The sequence below is a fragment of the Rhizophagus irregularis genome, chromosome 23 (assembly GCF_026210795.1).
Source record: "Rhizophagus irregularis chromosome 23, complete sequence".
NCBI lineage: Eukaryota > Fungi > Glomeromycota > Glomeromycetes > Glomerales > Glomeraceae > Rhizophagus > Rhizophagus irregularis.
This window is the reverse complement of record NC_089451.1, coordinates 2,259,330-2,277,305: the sequence shown is the minus strand read 5'-3', so window position 1 is coordinate 2,277,305 and position 17,976 is coordinate 2,259,330. Positions and strand designations below refer to the sequence as shown.

Sequence of the window (17,976 nt, the reverse complement as noted above, 5' to 3'; positions counted from 1 at the left end):
TTAACGTGTCGCATTAAACTGCGGGAGGAGGTTGAGGGGATTGTAGGATTTAACTGAAAATTTAGGCTCAGATGATGAAGCATTTGACACTTCGTCAATGATTCCTTCGAAGACGGCACCGTCTGACATCGCGGCGTCATCAGGGGCATCGGTATCGTCATCAGTTGCCAAATGATGCTGTTCGCTGTCTTCCGCTGATATGTTTCCCTGTTTATTGCCTCTTAGGTTATATCTATTTTTAGTTGCCTTATACGAAGTTTGCTCGTACGGTGACAGTCGTTTTGGTGGTTTGGCATTACGTTCTCTATGTTGTGTAATCTTTTCTTGACTAAGTAGATTAATATTAGTCGTGAGCTGTTGTAGAATTGTGTCGTATTTGTCAAGTCTGATTGTGATGGATATCGGCGATAGTATTATCGACTTTAGATTTTCCTTCTTGGAGTGTTTTAACACTATTTAAGAGGGATTCAACTTGGCATTCCAATTGTGTAATTCGTTGTTCATAACGATTGGTGTCTGACCTTTGGGGATTGTCTAGGTGGGGGGCGATAAAGGAATTATCATATTTGAAATCCTTGTTACTTTTGTCGTAATTGTTATGGTTATTGGTTGGTTGTTTGGTTTGTCTTGGATATAATAAGCTACCTGCTTGTTGGTATTTCTTGTTATTGTAGTTATGCGGTGGTGTATGGTTGGTTTTCGGGTCGTGTGACATTGAGGGAGATCTTTTGTTTGCGTTTAAAGTGATGACGTGATTAAACCTGGTTCTGTGGTTATCGTTGATTGTAATTTTTTCCTCGTTACGTTTAATAAATCGTTTTTTGAAGATTTTCCGATTATTATGATCTGTATCGAAGTTTTTGTCGTCACAGTTATTTGTCTCATGAAGTGGTGAACCACAAATATTACATGTTTTTAGTGAAAGGTGTCCTGGTAGAACGTGGAGGTTGTATCCTTCGAAAAGTGAGGAGGCTCCATTGGACGCGTCCACTGGATAATTGTTAGGTGAGACGTAAATATAAGCATTTTTCATGGTTGAATATTTGGTAGTTTGTGTAAATGTACAAGTTCGTCCGTAGACGTGTTTGATAAGAGGTTCAATGTCCTTGGCTGTGGTGTTAAGGGGAAGTCCGGTGATCTTAAAATAATTACTGGTGCGTATTTTATATTCAGGGTCTTCAGTGTTACCAGGTAAGATCCTTACTACGAAATTTTCTATTTCGAGGCTCCAATAGTTTTCTTTCATGAAATAATCATATGCTGCTTGTTTGTCAAATTGGACAATAAGTTGCTTATAAGCTGGTTTTATGAAAATAGGACGACCGCGGTTATTGCGGTTAGGAATTTTTCTTGGAGGTTTTTTAATTTCTTTGTGTTCTATGATATTGCTGCCTGTTTTTGCAGCGAGATGCTTAATAAGCATGGAGGTATCATAATTATATGGTATATCCATAATTTTTATAACAGCCTGGTCTAGGTTGGAGAATTTTTGTTCTATTAACGTATTAATAGCCTCATTGGTGAGTTCGTAAATTTTTATGTTTTTGAGGTTGTCAGGACTATTTGCTATGTATTGGTCGAGCGAGTCACGTGTTCTGAAATGGATGGTAAAGTATCTATAAGTGGACGTTGTATTGACGTCAAATCTGAAAGCATTGCTATCTTTAATGAATGACGTTTTGATTAGATTGATAATATCGTTGTTAGAAAGTTTTGACTGAAAACTATCTCTAGGAATAAATCCTTTGTGAACTTTGTTTGAAACTTGTGGTGTATGTGTAAATATATCTGTTAGCACCGTAATATGTAACGGATTAGGGGTGTTTGTTTGTGTGGCTGATTGTGTTTCCGGTGATTTTCCTTTATCCGTGTTAGTATCTATGGGATCTACATCCATATTAGTCAATTTGTCAGTGATTGGTGTTTGTGTGTGAACATCTTGTTCATGTGAGTCACGTGATGTAAGTTCAATTTCGTTGTGCGAAAGAGCATGAGTAGGAGAAGAAGTCGTTGCTTCTTCCATAGTTGTGTCTGTTGAAGTGTTGTTAGCAGTTTGAGAAGGCGCTGCAGGTTGACTAGAAGTCATATTGAATTTGTTTTTGTTGGAAGACGAGTAGGTGAGATATATATCCTCGTCGTTAGAAATAGGACGATAGTTTTTTTCCAAATTTTTAAGGAATTTATTTGAAAATTTTTTTCCTATAGCAAAACTCATATGATAATGTTCCGAGGAGTGCGTAGAGACCAAAATTTGTAGAAAAAATGACACTTGTCTATAGAGAAATGTATTTTTATGGTGAAAATTTCTTCTGTGAATTTTTGGTATTTAACGATCGTCGGAAAGAGTTTCCGTTTTCTCGCCCTATCACTATGAATTAATAAAGAAATGCGTGTTAATAAAATAGAACACAATGAACAGTCATGTGACTATATACTAATAGGCCAAATTTTTGAAATTATAATTCGGCCCAGCACTACAAATTTGGCCTAAATTATCCAGAAGTTCGATACTATATACCGAACCAAATCTCCCGAAACAGAAGGTTCGTTATATCCAGTGGCGACTGTATTATCATATTCGAACGTGTAATTAAATTTACAAAATTAAATATGAATTTGATAATTTCATTAACGAAATTCATCTACAGTATATAATTAAATTTCTGTATAACTAATTTGAATTGTGTAACATAGAAACACGTGAAAATCGTGAAATGACCACCCGCACCTTTACGACCTTTACGTGCATGATTTGTTTAATCATTGTTATTCAGGTGGTGTGCAGAAAGAAATTTTATTGTTAGTAGATAAAATACATATTTCCTAAGTTCAAACAACGAAATAATAATTAATATAAAAATAATAAAATTCAAGAAAAAAAAGAATTTCTGAGTTATGTTAATCAAAAATATTTTCAAAACCTATTTAAACGACCAATAAAATTCTAAATTATAGTTTTTAATCAAAGCAAATTAAATAATCAATTGAAATAAAATTTCTAAAAGTATAAAATTAAATTTTCTAATTGATCTAAGGTTATTCCGGGCTACATCGTCGAAATGGATTGTTCCTCCTGATGATTTACATAGTAAAGTTTCCATAATCCAAGAGTCGTAGTTTAAGATCAGTTGCGGACCGCAGCAAATTTAAAAACGCTTAAAAATTTTGTTAAATATAATACTGCGCCTCAAAATTAATAATATTATTAGATAAAGTAGTGTCTAAAAATTCATTCCGTGAAGACTTGAAAAAATTTTTTTTTAGGTTTTTTTTGGTTTTTCAAATTTATTTTTCTTCAGTTTTTTTTTCCTTAACCCGTTTTTTTTTTCTTTTAGCCGATTTTTTTATTTTTAATATTTCTTTTTTTTTTTGTTTTTAATTTTTATTCCCTTTACAATCTATGTATCGTTCTTTCACCTTTTAGTTTTTGATCGATACTGCGGAGCTGCCTTTTTTTCCAATTTCTTTCTTGGTTATTATTTACTAATATTTTTCTTTTTCCTAATGTTTTTTTTGTTCATTTGCCCTTAGGTTTGGATCAGGCTAGTGCTGCGATGTAATTGAAATAAATATTTTTTTTTATGAATAAATATATTTTATATGATTTATAAACTGGATTTTTTACCAGATATTTATCCGGATAAGAACAGCGATATCGAAAAAAAGAGATCGGAGCATTATCCGAGCTAGCTCATCTTGCTACAGTAGTCATCAGGTATCAAACGATTACTTTGATTATTTTATTTAAATTAATGCCAAAAAAATTTTGATTTGAATACAAATAAATGAAATAATGTTCAAACTTACTAATATTTTTTTTTACTTTTTTTCTTTAAAAAAATCAAATAGTTCTTATATCATAGAAACGTCAAGAAAATATCTATTTTAAGCTACTACACATTACCAATATTACAAAATTATACCACTCATAAGTTTTGAGGTACATTATTAAATAAATTTTGAATATCGTCTTTCGCTTTTTTCATTATTTCGTTAATTTTTTCATTAAGCTCATTCAAAACCACTTCTTGAGAATTTTCTGAGGAATTTGATGGAATAGTTTCTTTCGGCAACGCTGTAGTAGAATCCTTCTTTTTACCTTTGGTATTAGATGAATTATTATCATCAAAATTCCAAATTGAACTTTCATCATAATCAACATCTATAAAAGCTTGAATTGTATTTGTAGTTTTTTCATCAAAATCTTTATAAATTTCACCTTGATCATCTTTTCTCAATTGAAACCATTCTTGAAAATTTTTAGATTGACCAATATAATGAATAAATTTTGGTTCGGGTTCATTAGGCCAAAAATGAAAATGTTCTAATGCTTCATAATCTGCTATTTGATTCGCTCTAAATCTTAATAAAGCTTGTCTACCCTTAGTTTCTGCTTTTACATATACTCCACTAAAATAAAACAAATATATAATATTAAATAAAATCGTATTTAAAATTATTAATAATATCGTTAATAATAACTTACCTCATGAAAGCAATAAACATATTTTGTAAAACAGTTACAATAAAAATACTAGCAATTAAGGTAAATAAATCAATAACCCAAAAATCAAAACGATCTTTTTGAATCATATCACCATTCAACCAAAAATATGCGGCCGTTATTGCCGTTGAAAAGGACGAAAATGGATTATCGTTCCTATCTACAACATCATAATCAGATTCAAGCGTAATATTAAATAATGTTTCATTATTTATTATATTTGTAACAGCTCCACTTAATGTATCTGATTTTACTTTAATTTTGGGATCATTAGGATTCTTAAGTAAAATAAACCTGGATATAAATAAAAAAAAATTATTAATTAAATTAAATAAAATAAATAAACTCAATATATTAAAATTGAAATGATTATACATTGTGTGCGCAAATCCCATTATTACAATGAACATAAACAAAATAAATGGAAATATGTTTTTGATGATATATATAACACAATAAATATATATGGCTATTTCTAATAAAAAGTAACTAATTATTAATTTGATCATGAATATTTTTTTAAAAAAAAGTTTAATTTTATACTCACTTGATATTAGGCGAAGATATAAAACCTAATTTATAAATCATCTGTTAATATTAAATTAATTGATATGTAAAAGAACAAAAAATTGTAAAAAAAACATACAAATTCGACCCAAAGAATGAAAATTGAGAATGATGTCCCCACCATCAATCCCATATCAACTGATTCAACGCTTGCAAAGCCATCAGAAAATTTAAAATGTAGAAGCATTATTGACATTACTATCATGGGAAGTAAAATGGAACATATGTCAAAACTATTAAATATATCACCAAAATATTTTCTAGGCCCGTGAAAACACAACTGTATTACTTCAGTAGCGAGTAAATATGTTGCTAAATAATAAAATATGAGAATTAATGCAAATAAAAAATTTCGAAATTTCCAACTTATAACTTCATGATTCAAATATTCCCAACTAATAAATATGAAACAAAAGGCAAAAACAAGAAATCGAATAAAAAGGAAGAAAAAAAAATTTCTCGCTTGTTGCCAACGAAAATCAATAACCGCTTCGGTTGCTGGATTGTCATACATATCATCATTATTCTCGTATCGTACCACCCTAGAAAAAGAACTTAACAAATTCTTTTCATCTCGACTAATTTTGTACCATCGTGGTATAAATAAAAACAAAAAAATATTTGAAGCAATATTAAACCTATTTTTCTGTGGAGTTCTACTTATGGTAAACTCAGGAAGAGGAACAACTCTTAAAGCTAATGGCGACTTCTCAAGGTAATTATCAAAATCTTCAATGAGTTTGCGCATTTTTTTAAAAGGATCAAATAATTTTCTAGTAATTCTATTGTACCATTCATATTCGTCAGATTGCAGTTTGTCTATTCTAAATGCCCTAAATTTAATGTTACGGTTACGTTTCGCTTGATATTCTACTGGGATAATATTATAAGGATCTTGTGTTGAAAAGTAATCTTGATTTGCAAAACATTCTTTACGAAATAGCTTTCTGGCATAATCATCTATGTTATAAGATAAATTTTGTGAATATCATAATTCCTTTTGAAGTATTGAATGGAAAATAAAAATGAAAGAATTTTTTAAAAAAACAAACCGTAATTATATTTAAATAATAAAGGTAATGCCTTAGATACAGTACTCATCCAACCAGCATAATCTGTTGCATGACTAGAATAATACTCCAAAAGATAAGCAACAACCACAGTATCTTTAAGTTCACGACCTATAAATATTAAAGTTAAGTTATTGACAACGATAAAAAGCCACGTCATAAAATCAATTTACCTTTGTACCGATAAATTGCTAATTCCATATCATTTTCTGGCCTTTCATTATCTTCTAGTCCTAGACTATTATCATTAAACCGGAGCTTATAAATTCTTTTCCTGGCCACGACACACTTCTTGGTATATGTCTGATTACGAATTCCTCTTTTTTTTCATTTCCATTATTATCTTTAATACTTTTTTCTCCAAATAATATAAGTTTTATCAGATAATTGCAATCACCAAGAATTAATTTTTTCATGATATTATGTCGAACGTCTAATAATTTAAATTCTTTAGGCTTACATTTAGCAAACCTCCAGACTATATGTTGAATATACATTATCATTTCTTTATACTTTTAATTAAAAAGAAATTTAATCATTTTCTATTTTTCAAAAAAAAGCTTAAATAATGAATAAATAAAATTATAATCGGTAACCTACTTGATGTATTTTAATAAATCAGTCACAAGAAAACTTCTGCGCTTATTTAGATGTTCTAATGCCCTACAAGCGCGTCTTACCGCATTAGCTTTTTCAATAATATCTTTCTTTTGAATTATTTTTTCTTTCATTTCCATGATACCGTTCTTTGCCATTTCCTCTCCCGCTTCTCTATTACGTTCCATTTTTTCTATTTCTTTATCCTCCATATCTATAATTTCTTCTTCTGTTTTCCCTTTATTATCCACATTCGAAACTCTTTCATACCAATATACTTTCAAATAAAAATCATCTGATATATCTAATATATGACTTGATCCATCATTTGGCTTATATTTATTATATTATACTCTACAATTCTTAATCTTGTTGTTTCCCTTTCTTGATTTATCGGGATACCATTCGCCCATATATATTCAAGAAATGGTCCTCCTTTGTTTGGGAGTTTAGAAAGTTCATCTTTAGATTTACTATCATCACAGACTTGATGCCAAATTTGAACCGTGGATCTGCCAACTATAAGCTGCAAAGTTTGTATTCTTTCTCCTTTCTTTTGATAAAGACAATAAGAATTTCTTTCATACTCATCTATCACCCAAGGTTCTTTATCAATAACTATCGGATCAAATTCTTTATCATGATATATCGTATGATTTCCATCCATTTTTCCATCAGGTTTTTTACCTGGTTTTCTATTGGTATATTTTTTAAATTTTTCTTTTGCTTCTTTTGGTATATTTTGCTTTAATTTATTTTCGATTTTTTTAAGAACTGATGTAACTTTTCCTTCTTTATCAACTTGTAAAATATTTCCTGAAGTTCTGGCCAAACAATTCAAACAATTACTAAGATCTTCGATAGAAAAATTTTCTAACGTTATCGTTTTGGCCTTTACAGTATTATAGATATCCCAGATCACAAATTTCACCTGATTATTTTTTTCGCCTATTATAAGCAATTTTTCATCGCTATAAATGAATTCTAGTGAATAAATTTTGTCTAATTCATCAAATTTTTTTGATGCAATCTCCAGTCCATTCTCCATAATGAACAACCTAAGAGATAATTCAATTCGAGGTAAATAAATAAATATATATAAAATAATATCAAATAATAAAAACAAACTTACTTAACAGAGCTAAGTCCCCGAGTAAAACACAACTGTAGTTTGCTGACTGAAAAAGTATTGTGATTAAACCTTCTAACGTGCTTATCTTTTTTTTCGACTCTTTTTGGAGTAGTTTTTAAGCTCATGTCCACCAAATCATAAACTATAATTTTTGTTAATACAAATTCAAAAGTATATTATAATAAAATAAATGATATTAATTATGATTTTACCTTCAAGCATCTGTACATTATTCTTATAATGTTCGACCAAAAAATATTGATTATAAAGACACGCAAGAAGTTTGTCCATACAGTCTTCTTTTGTATTTTCTTTATGCCAATGCTTTAGTTCATCTTCAATGCTTTTTGGGTAATCAAATTTCGTATTTAAGTCAAGACTTCTATACTCAAAATTATACTCAAAATTATATATTCCGTTAAAGTTCAATACTATAAATCTTTTTAAAGTATATTTATTTTGACTGATATCGTCTAAATTTTGTATAAATTTACATATTCCTGAAACGCTGTCAGAATAATAATAAGTTACAGGATATTTTACTTCAAGATCAAAGTTATTATTATCGTCCTTTTTTAGTTTAAGACGGTAAACTGCTGTTCCTTTCTTAGTTTCATTTCCTGACAAATCAACTCTAACATCTGAATTTGGAAATCTTTTTTTTATAGTGTTTTTCTTATAATCAGATTTTGTACCTTTTCCTTTCATATCCTCATTAACATCTATGCGAGATACAGCAATAAAGATAGAATATTTTTTGTCTTGATAATTTTGTACATTTGATATGTCTAAACTCCATTTATATCTGTCGTCCGTATCACCATCAATATTACCATCAACGTTACTATTATTTTTTCGATTAGGGAAAATATTATATAGCTTGTCAATTTCTAAATTTTCTTTTATTTTGAAATAAGTGATTGTTTTAGTAATTTCCTCATCATTCTGATTGTTTGAATTGTGTTCCGAATTAGTCTTTTCTTCAGATAATTTGAATTGACGATGATCTGTATTTTCTAATACTCTAATCCGGAGGTTTTCTTTTTTTTTAAAGAAAAAAAAAAGAACTTATTTTAGTATTATAATTAAAATATAATGAACATTACACAAATTTATAAATTTTAAATGAATTCCTACCTGTGTCAAATGTTACAGCAAATTTACCATTTTGACAAATCGCGATTTGATATTGTTCACTTTTGAAAAGAATATCCTTTTCAGCACTTAACATATTATTCGTGTCATCTTTGAAACTAAAGAAAGTCAAATTCTTCTTTAAATTCTTTCCAAAATTTACGAGGTTAGCCGATGACCTTCGATTATTATTATTATTATTATTATTATCAGTTGGATTAGATGAAGACATAATTTTTTTTTTACATTAAAAAAAAAAGAAATCAATTTTTTTTTTGAAATTTATCTATTTTTTATTCATTTATTTTTATTTGTTTGTTTTTACAAAAAAAGTAAAAACAAAAATCTTACCTTTTAAACAAAGAAAACCTTATTTCAAGACTTGTGTAGCCATCAACATTGTCACGATTGAATTCATTTCTTGTTTCATAATAAAGGCTTATTAAATCCGTGTAATACAACAGATATCTAAAATTTAAAAAATTTGTCCTAAAAAAAAATATATATCTAAAATCTTTTTTTTTTAAGTTAATCCACCTATAATACATGGCTTAATTTTTAAAAACGTATAAATTATCGATTATCAATTTATATCATGATTGTTTTATAATATTATTATTATACAAAAAAAAAAATTCTATTAAAATTACTTCCTATAACATTTTGTTAAAAGTATGTCTTATTATTGTTGAATTATTGACCTTTTCTTATGAATATGAATCCGCAGGTAAGTTTAATGATATTTATTTTTTTTTACTTGTACCAAATGACCAAATGTTGTTGCAGCGACAGAGAAAGGAAAGTCACTATAGAAAAAAATTTTTGCGATATTGTCAGTAGAGTAGTGTAACCATAAGTGAAAAGTGCAGATTGCATGCATACGTAACATACTATAAAAGTTCATCAGAACGAAACTTTTTCTCTTTGAAAGATCAAAAAGTAGTTAACACGATAAACTATTACTTTTATTATTATTATTATTATTGTTATTATTATTATTATTAGATGAAAGAATTTGGCACGTGTACTGTACTAATGAGGCTGAAAAAAAAATTCCTGCATGAATTGTACAAAGAAGCTGAAAATATATATTGTCCTTTTATAAAAGAAGGCACGGTATGAAAAAGGTCAATTTATCATTCTGAAAACAACGAACGTTTTCATTAATGGTTATTAAACTCGTATTTCAAAAGTTGACTTTTAGTTACACGTGTGTAATAACACAGATTCAGCGGAAAAATTTTTTTGTGGCAAATATAGTATATCAGCCTGATGATACATATTCGGCCATTAAATGAAACTTGTGGATGCCATATAGCCTGTTTATGTAACCACTCCTTAAGCCCTTCCCTTTGCCTTAGCGATGACTTAAATGTCATTTATTATTTACAGATCATACAATCAGCATTCTGTTTTTCGTTATTAATTTTTTATTGAAAAATCTAAATTAGTAAATTAAAAAAAAATTGTGTAATACAATGTATATGAAATTGTACTTTATTATTTTATATTAATATATTATTTATCCGCATATTTAGCTGTAATCTTTGTTATCATTAAAAATAAAAAAAATCACGTAATCGAAATTGCCGCATTATTTTGTGCAAATTCACACGTTCAATGCGAAAAAGCTTATGTCTACGACAATCATCGATCTGTGGAAAGTTTGTGTTGCCAGCCCTGCGTTAAAATAAATTTATATAAAATATAAGTCCTTTGTACGATTTTTTAGGATAATATATTTAGATATAAACGTTAACTATATCCGGATCTAGCTTACAGTGGCACGGATTTAACCAAGAGATCCAGAAACTGGAGTTTTTTTCAGATTTTTTTTTTGTAGAGTGATTATATCTTGATTAATATTCATTCAAAAACTATGAAATTTATACCATTGATTGAGACGAACCCAATGAACTATATTTTATTTTCTTGCGACCATTAGATCATAAGATATCATTGATAGAATTTTGGACATTAAAAAACAACATCCACTCAAAATTAAGCTAAAAGAAGGGTGCTTAATAACGGTCAAATACGGTAACTCTAGCATGTACAGTATGGTATATCATAAAAAGCGCGATTTATATTCGCGGCTCACTTTAACGTATAGAAAGAGTCAATATTTATGTAGATGGTTTCAAATGCCAAGCATATAAAGAATTGACTAAGGATGAAGCTGAAATAGATGAAGCTGGTATCATGGGGAGGATGTTCGACAATGAAAGAATAATTCAATATTTTTAGCGACGAAGAAGAGTTGGGGATAGCGATTGAATTATATGAATCATAAGGAGCTTAGATTGTTAAATCGATTCATAATAAAAGTCAGAATTGAAAAAAATGTAACTCCCAAGAACCGATTAGACGTCATTGAAGAACAACTCAAGGAATGGAATGTAACTAGAGAAGAATGGAGTGAAGCAGTTAATAGTGATAAATTAGAAAAACATGTGAAAAAGTATCCTCGTACAAAAAAAATAATATAAGTTTTTATCGGTATACTAAAGAAAATAAAGTTTATGAATTTATGAAATTAAAGCAATTATTTACAAAATTTAAAAAATTTCCATTCAGATTGGGATAAAATAACTCGAAAAAAAAGAATGGGGAACTGAATGTTTCACATGATCCAGGAAATTAACTGCACATATAAAACAAATAAACAGCTATTCATATAAACCAAGATATTTTTTTAAGATCAAAAAGGTTGTTCAGATAATTTTTCAAAAATTTGATTTTATAATCTTTCAGGCAGAGGTAAAAATGTTGAAATCTTTTAACGTAACCGGATAGGACAAATCCGGATACAGACATTATAAATTTTTTTGATTATTGTTTTTAAAAAACTAAAAATTTGTTCAAAATATTATGACTCGTATTTATCGGGACTTTAGGTCTAAATGCTCTAAATTTGGTATTTTGCTGGAATAATCTTGATCCTGATCAAAACATTCTTTTCGTATTGAATAAGATAAAACTGTTAAAAGTTTTATAAATTCTTTCTGATAGAAAATAATTTAGAACTAAAAAATAAACAATAATTATATTTAAATAATTACACATCCATTCCATATAATCTGCGTTCCTTAAGTGCACAGCCTATCAGAATAAAGAGCAAGAAGCATATGTTCACGTGAAAGAAAATTTTTTTGCTATAAAAACAGTCATTTGCTCGTGGCGTTCATTAATTATATTTGTTAAAATAAGCTTTTTTAGATATAAACCGAATATTTTTTTTAACCGGATTTTATTACGGATAAAGACCGCGATATCAAAAAAAGAGGATCGATGTATCAAACGTTAAATTAATACCAAAAATTATCGTTTTAATACAAATAAATGAAATTATAGTTCGAATTTAGTACTAAGGTATAAATAAGAATAAAACGTAATAAATTGTTTTTTTTATTACTTTTTTTTTTATAAAAAAATTAAATAATTCTTTCTATAAAAATTGTCTATTTTATGTTACACATTGCTAATATTACAAAATTGTACCATTCATTGAGGTATATTAAATTTAATATACATTTGATTAATTAAATTATTAATATTATCTCTCATTTTTTTCATTTCATTAATTTCATTCAAAACCACATCTTGTGATTTTTCTAAGGAATTTACAGGAGTATTATTATTTTCTTCCACTATTTTTGATAGCCTTGAAGAATCAGTAGAATCTTCCCTCTTTTTACCTTTGGTATTAGATGAATTATTATCATCGAATTTCCAAATTGATACATCATTATAATCAACATCTATAAAAGCTTGATTATTAATTGTAGATTTTTCTTCAAAATCTTTATAAATTTCACCCTGATCATCTTTTTTCTTTTCATACCATTCTTGAAAATTTTTAGATCGACCAACATAATAAATATATTTTGGTTCGGTTTCAGGAGGCCAAAAATGAAAATGTTCTAATGCTTCATAATCTGCTATTTGATTCGCTCTAAATCTTAATAAAGCTTGTCTACCCTTAGTTTCTGCTCTTTCATATACTCCACTAAAATAAAATAAACAAATAATATTAAATAAAATCGCATTTATTAATGAATATCGTTAATAATAATAACTTACCCCATGAAAGCAATCAACATATTTTGTAAAACAGTTACAATAAAAATACTAGCAATTAAGGTAAATAAATCAATAACCCAAAAATCAAAATGATCTCTTTGAATCAAATCACCATTTAACCAAAAATATGCGGCCATTATTGCCGTAGAAAAGGATGAAAACGGGTTATCATTCTTGTCTTGAACATCATAATCAGATACAAGCTTAATATTAAATAATGTTTCATTATTTAAATTTTCAGCAGTTCCACTTAATGTATCTGATTTCAAATTAATTTGGGGATTATTAGGGTTCTTAAGTAAAACGAACCTAGATATAAATAAAAAATTATTATTAATTGAATTAAATTAAAATAAATGAACAATAAACATCTTGAAAATGATTATACATTGTGTGCGCGAATCCTATTATTACAATGAACATAAACACAATAAATGGAAATATGTTTTTGACGATATATATAACATAGTAAATATAAATAGCTATTTCTAATTGATTAAAAAATAAAAATAATTAGTCAATAATTTGTTTATGCAATATTATTAATAACAAAGTTAAATTTTATACTTACTTGATATTAGACGGAGATATAAAATCTAATTTATAAATCGCCCGTTAATATTAAGTCAATTGATATGTAAAAGAACAAATAATTGTAAAAAAAACTTACAAATTCGATCCAAAGAAAGAAAATTGAGAATGATGTCCCCACCATCAATCCCATATCAACTGATTCAACGCTTGCAAAGCCATCAGAATATTTAAAATCTTGAAGCATTATTGACATTACTATCATGGGAAGTAAAATGGAACTTATGTCAAAACTATTAAATATATCACCAAAATATTTTCTAGGACCGTGAAAATATAACTGTATTAATTCAGTAACGAGTAAATATGATGCTAAATAATAAAATATGATAATTAATGCAAATAAAAAATTTCGCAATCTCTCACTTATAACTTCATGACTCAAATATTGCCAACTAATAAATATGAAACAAAAGGCAAAAACAAGAAATCGAATAAAAAGTAAGAAAAAGAAATTTCTCGCTTTCTGCCAACGAAAATCAATAACCGCTTCGGTTGCTGGATTGTCATACATATCATCATTATTCTCGTATCGTACCACCCTAGAAAAAGGGCTTAACAGTTTCTTTTTATCTCGACTAATTTTGTACCATCGTGGTATAAATAAGAACAAAAAAATATTTAAAGCAATTTTTAATCTATGATTTTGTTCTACATTTTTCTGTGGAATTCTATCTATGGTAAACTCAGGAAGAGGAACAACTCTTAAAGCTAATGGCGACTTCTCAAGGTAATTATCAAAATCTTCAATGATTTTGCGCATTTTTTTAAAAGGATCAAATAATCTTCCAATTCTATTGTACCATTTATACTCGTCGGATTGCAGTTTGTCTATTCTAAATGCCCTAAATTTAATGTTATGGTTACGTTTCGCTTGATATTCTACTGGGATAATATTATAAGGATCTTGTGCTGAAAAGTAATCTTGATTTGCAAAACATTCTTTACGAAATAGCTTTCTGGCATAATCATCTATGTTATAAGATAAATTTTGTGAATATCATAATTCCTTTTGAAGTGTTGAATGAAGAATAAAAATTAAAAACGAAAGAAAAAAACGAACCGTAGTTATATTTAAATAATAAAGGTAATGCCTTAGATACAGTACTCATCCAACCGGCATAATCTGTTGCATGACTAGAATAATACTCCAGAAGATAAGCAACAACAACAGTATCTTTAAGTTCACGACCTATAAATATAAAATCAAGTTATTGATCAACGATATAAACAACGTCATAAGGTCAATTTACCTTTGTACCGATAAATTGCTAATTCCATATCATTTTCTGGCCTTTCATTATCTTCTAATACTAGACTACCATTATTAAACCGAAGGTCATCATCTCTTATAAATTCTTTTCCTGGCCAAGACACACTTCTTGGTATATGTCTGATTACGAATTCCTCTTTTTTTTCATTTCCATTATCTTTATTACTTTTGTCTCCAAACAATATAAGTTTTATCAAATAATTGCAATCACCAAGAATTAACTTTTTCATGACGTTATGTCGAACATCTAATAATTTAAATTCTTCAGGTTTACATTTAGCAAACCTCCAGACTATATGTTGAATATACATTATCATTTCCTCATACTTTTAATTAAAAAGAAATTTTAATTACTTTCTATTTTTCCTAAAAAAAGTTTAAATAATAAATAAATAAAATTATAATCAACCTACTTGATGTATTTTAATATAATTAGTCACAAGAAAACTTCTGCGTTTATTAAGATGTTCCAATGCTCTACAAGCGCGTCTTACCGCATTAACTTTTTCAATAATATCTTTCCGCTGAATTACTTTTTCTTTCATTTCCATAATTCCACCATCCTTTTCCATTTCCTTTCCCGCTTTTCTATTACGTTCCATTTTTTCAATTTCTTTATCCTCCAATTCTCTAATTTCTTGTTCTGTTTTCCCTTTATTATTCACATTCGAAGCTCTTTCATACCAATAAACTTTCAAATAAAAATCATCTAATATATGACTTGATCCATCATTTGGTTTATATTTAAACATTCCAATTCTTAATCTCGTTGTTTTCCTTTCTTGATTTATCGGAATACCATTCGCCCATATATATTCAAGAAATGGTCCTCCTTTGTTAGGAAGTTCATCTTTAGACTTACTATTATCACAGACTTGATGCCAAATTTGAACCGTGGATCTGCCAACTATAAGTTGTAAAGTTTGTATTCTCGTTCCTTCTTTCTTTTGATAAAGACAATAAGAATTTCTTTCATATTCATCTATCACCCAAGGTTCTTTATCAATAACTATTGGATCAAATCCTTTATCATAGTGTATCGTATGATTTCCGTCCATTTTTCCATCAAGTTTTTCACCTGATTTTTTATTTGTATATTTTTTTTTAAAATTTTCTTTTGCTTCTTTTGGTGTATTTTGTTTTAATTTATTGTCGATTTTTTTAAGAACTGATGTAACCCTTCCTACTTCATCAACTTGTAAAATATTTCCTGAAGTTCTAGCCAAACGATTACTAAGATCTGTGATAGAAAAATTTTCTAACGTTATCGTTTCGGCCTTTACAGTATTATAGATATCCCAGATCACAAGTTTCACCTGATCCTTTTTTTCGCCTATTATAAGTAACTTTTCATCACTATTAATGAATTCTAGTGAATAAATTTTTTCTATTTCATCAAATTTTTTTGATACGACCTCCAAACCATTCTCCATAAAGTACAACCTAATAGATAATTAAAATCGAATGAAAAAGATAAATAAATAAATAAATAATAAAATGACAAAATCGAAAAACTAAAAATAAACTTACTTAATAGAACTAAGTCCCCGAGTAAAACAAATTTGTAGTTTACTGACTGAAAAAGTATTGTGATTAAACTTTCTAACGTGCTTATCTTTTTTTTCGACTCTTTTTGGAGTAGTTTTTAAGCTCATTTCTGCCAGATCATAAACTAATAATTTTTTGTTAGTATAAATTCAAAAATATATTGTAATGAAATAAATAATATCAATTATGATATTTTACCTTCAAGCGTCTGTACATTATCTTTATATTGTTCGACTAAAAAATATTGATCATAAAGACACGTAAGAAGTTTATCCATACAGTCTTCCAAATTTTCTTTATGCCAATGTCGTAGTTCATTTTCAATACTTTTTGGGTAATCAAATCTCGTATTTAAATCAAGATTTCTATACTCAAAATCATACTCAAAATTATATATTCCGTTAAAGTTCAATACTACAAATCTTTTAAAAGTATAATTATTTTGATCGATATCGTCTAAATTTTGTATAAATTTACATATTCCTGAAACGCTGTCAGAATAATAATAAGTTACGGGACATAATTTAAGAGTAAGGTCATTATTTTCGTCCTTTATTAATTTAAGACGGTAAACCGCTGTTCCTTTTTTAGTTTCATTTGGTTTAAATCCTATAAATTCAAGTCTAACATCTGGATTAGAAGTTTCATTAATTCTTTCAAATCTTTTTTTTATAGTGTTTTTCTTATAATCAGATCTTGTATCAGCATTCACTTTTCCTTTCATATCCTCACTAACATCTATGCGGGATACAGCAATAAAGATAAAATATTTGCCTTGATAACTTTGTACATTTGATATATCTAAACCCCATCTATATCTGTCGTCCGTATCATCTTCAACGTCAATGCCAGTTTCTCGATGTACATATCGAGGATATTGATCATAGAACTTAACAATATCTAATTTTTCGCTTATTTGGAAATAAGCTATTGTTTCATTAATTTCTTCATCATTCGGATTGATAGAATGGGTTGATTTACTAGTAACTTCATCATCATTAAGATTGTAGAAAAATTGTTCTGAAGTAGAAGAAACATCGACCTTATCTCTAGATAATCTGAATTGACGATGATCTGTATTTTCCAATACTCTAATCCGAAGGTTTGCTTTTTTTATAAAAAAAAAAAGGGCTCATTTTTTTTTAGTTTTACAATTAAAATTATAATAAATATCACATAAATCTATGTTTTAAAATGAACTTTACCTGTATCAAATGTTACAGCAAATTTACCATCTTGAGAAATCTCGATTTGATATCGTTCCTTATTGAAAATTGGATCATTTTCAGTACTTGATAATTTATCACTTGTGTCATCCCTAGGACTAAGGAAGCTCAAACTCTTTTTTAAATTTCTGAATATTTCCTTATCAATCGATAACCTTTCCTGATAACTTATATTACTACTATTAACATTATAACTATTAGCTGGTTCAGCTAAAGACATTTTTTTATATATAAATTTTTAATTTTAATTT

The 17,976-nt window shown here is 28.0% G+C and overlaps 3 protein-coding genes across 3 annotated transcripts; all 3 read right to left on the bottom strand.

Moving 5' to 3' along the window:
- On the bottom strand, positions 1-2,086 carry OCT59_015477 (uncharacterized protein; the record flags this gene model as incomplete). Its single annotated transcript, XM_066140033.1, has 2 exons — positions 1-354; positions 422-2,086. The coding sequence occupies 2 exons, from the start codon at positions 2,084-2,086 to the stop codon at positions 1-3; spliced, it is 2,019 nt and encodes a 672-aa protein (XP_066002853.1).
- Positions 2,087-3,926: 1,840 nt separating this feature from the next.
- Positions 3,927-9,236, bottom strand: OCT59_015476 (uncharacterized protein; the record flags this gene model as incomplete). The annotated part of the gene is made up of 11 exons (XM_066140032.1): positions 3,927-4,410; positions 4,487-4,798; positions 5,052-5,092; positions 5,151-6,031; positions 6,124-6,252; positions 6,315-6,379; positions 6,742-7,042; positions 7,141-7,796; positions 7,871-8,012; positions 8,083-8,910; positions 9,008-9,236. 11 exons carry the CDS (start codon positions 9,234-9,236, stop codon positions 3,927-3,929), a joined length of 4,068 nt encoding a protein of 1,355 aa, XP_066002852.1.
- A 3,195-nt stretch (positions 9,237-12,431) lies between these two features.
- Positions 12,432-17,945, bottom strand: OCT59_015475 (uncharacterized protein; the record flags this gene model as incomplete). The annotated part of the gene is made up of 11 exons (XM_025315558.2): positions 12,432-13,013; positions 13,088-13,396; positions 13,476-13,575; positions 13,659-13,683; positions 13,758-14,650; positions 14,742-14,870; positions 14,932-15,277; positions 15,365-16,394; positions 16,482-16,623; positions 16,698-17,606; positions 17,705-17,945. The coding sequence occupies 11 exons, from the start codon at positions 17,943-17,945 to the stop codon at positions 12,509-12,511; spliced, it is 4,629 nt and encodes a 1,542-aa protein (XP_025182575.2). The 3' UTR covers positions 12,432-12,508.
- Positions 17,946-17,976: the final 31 nt, after the last annotated feature.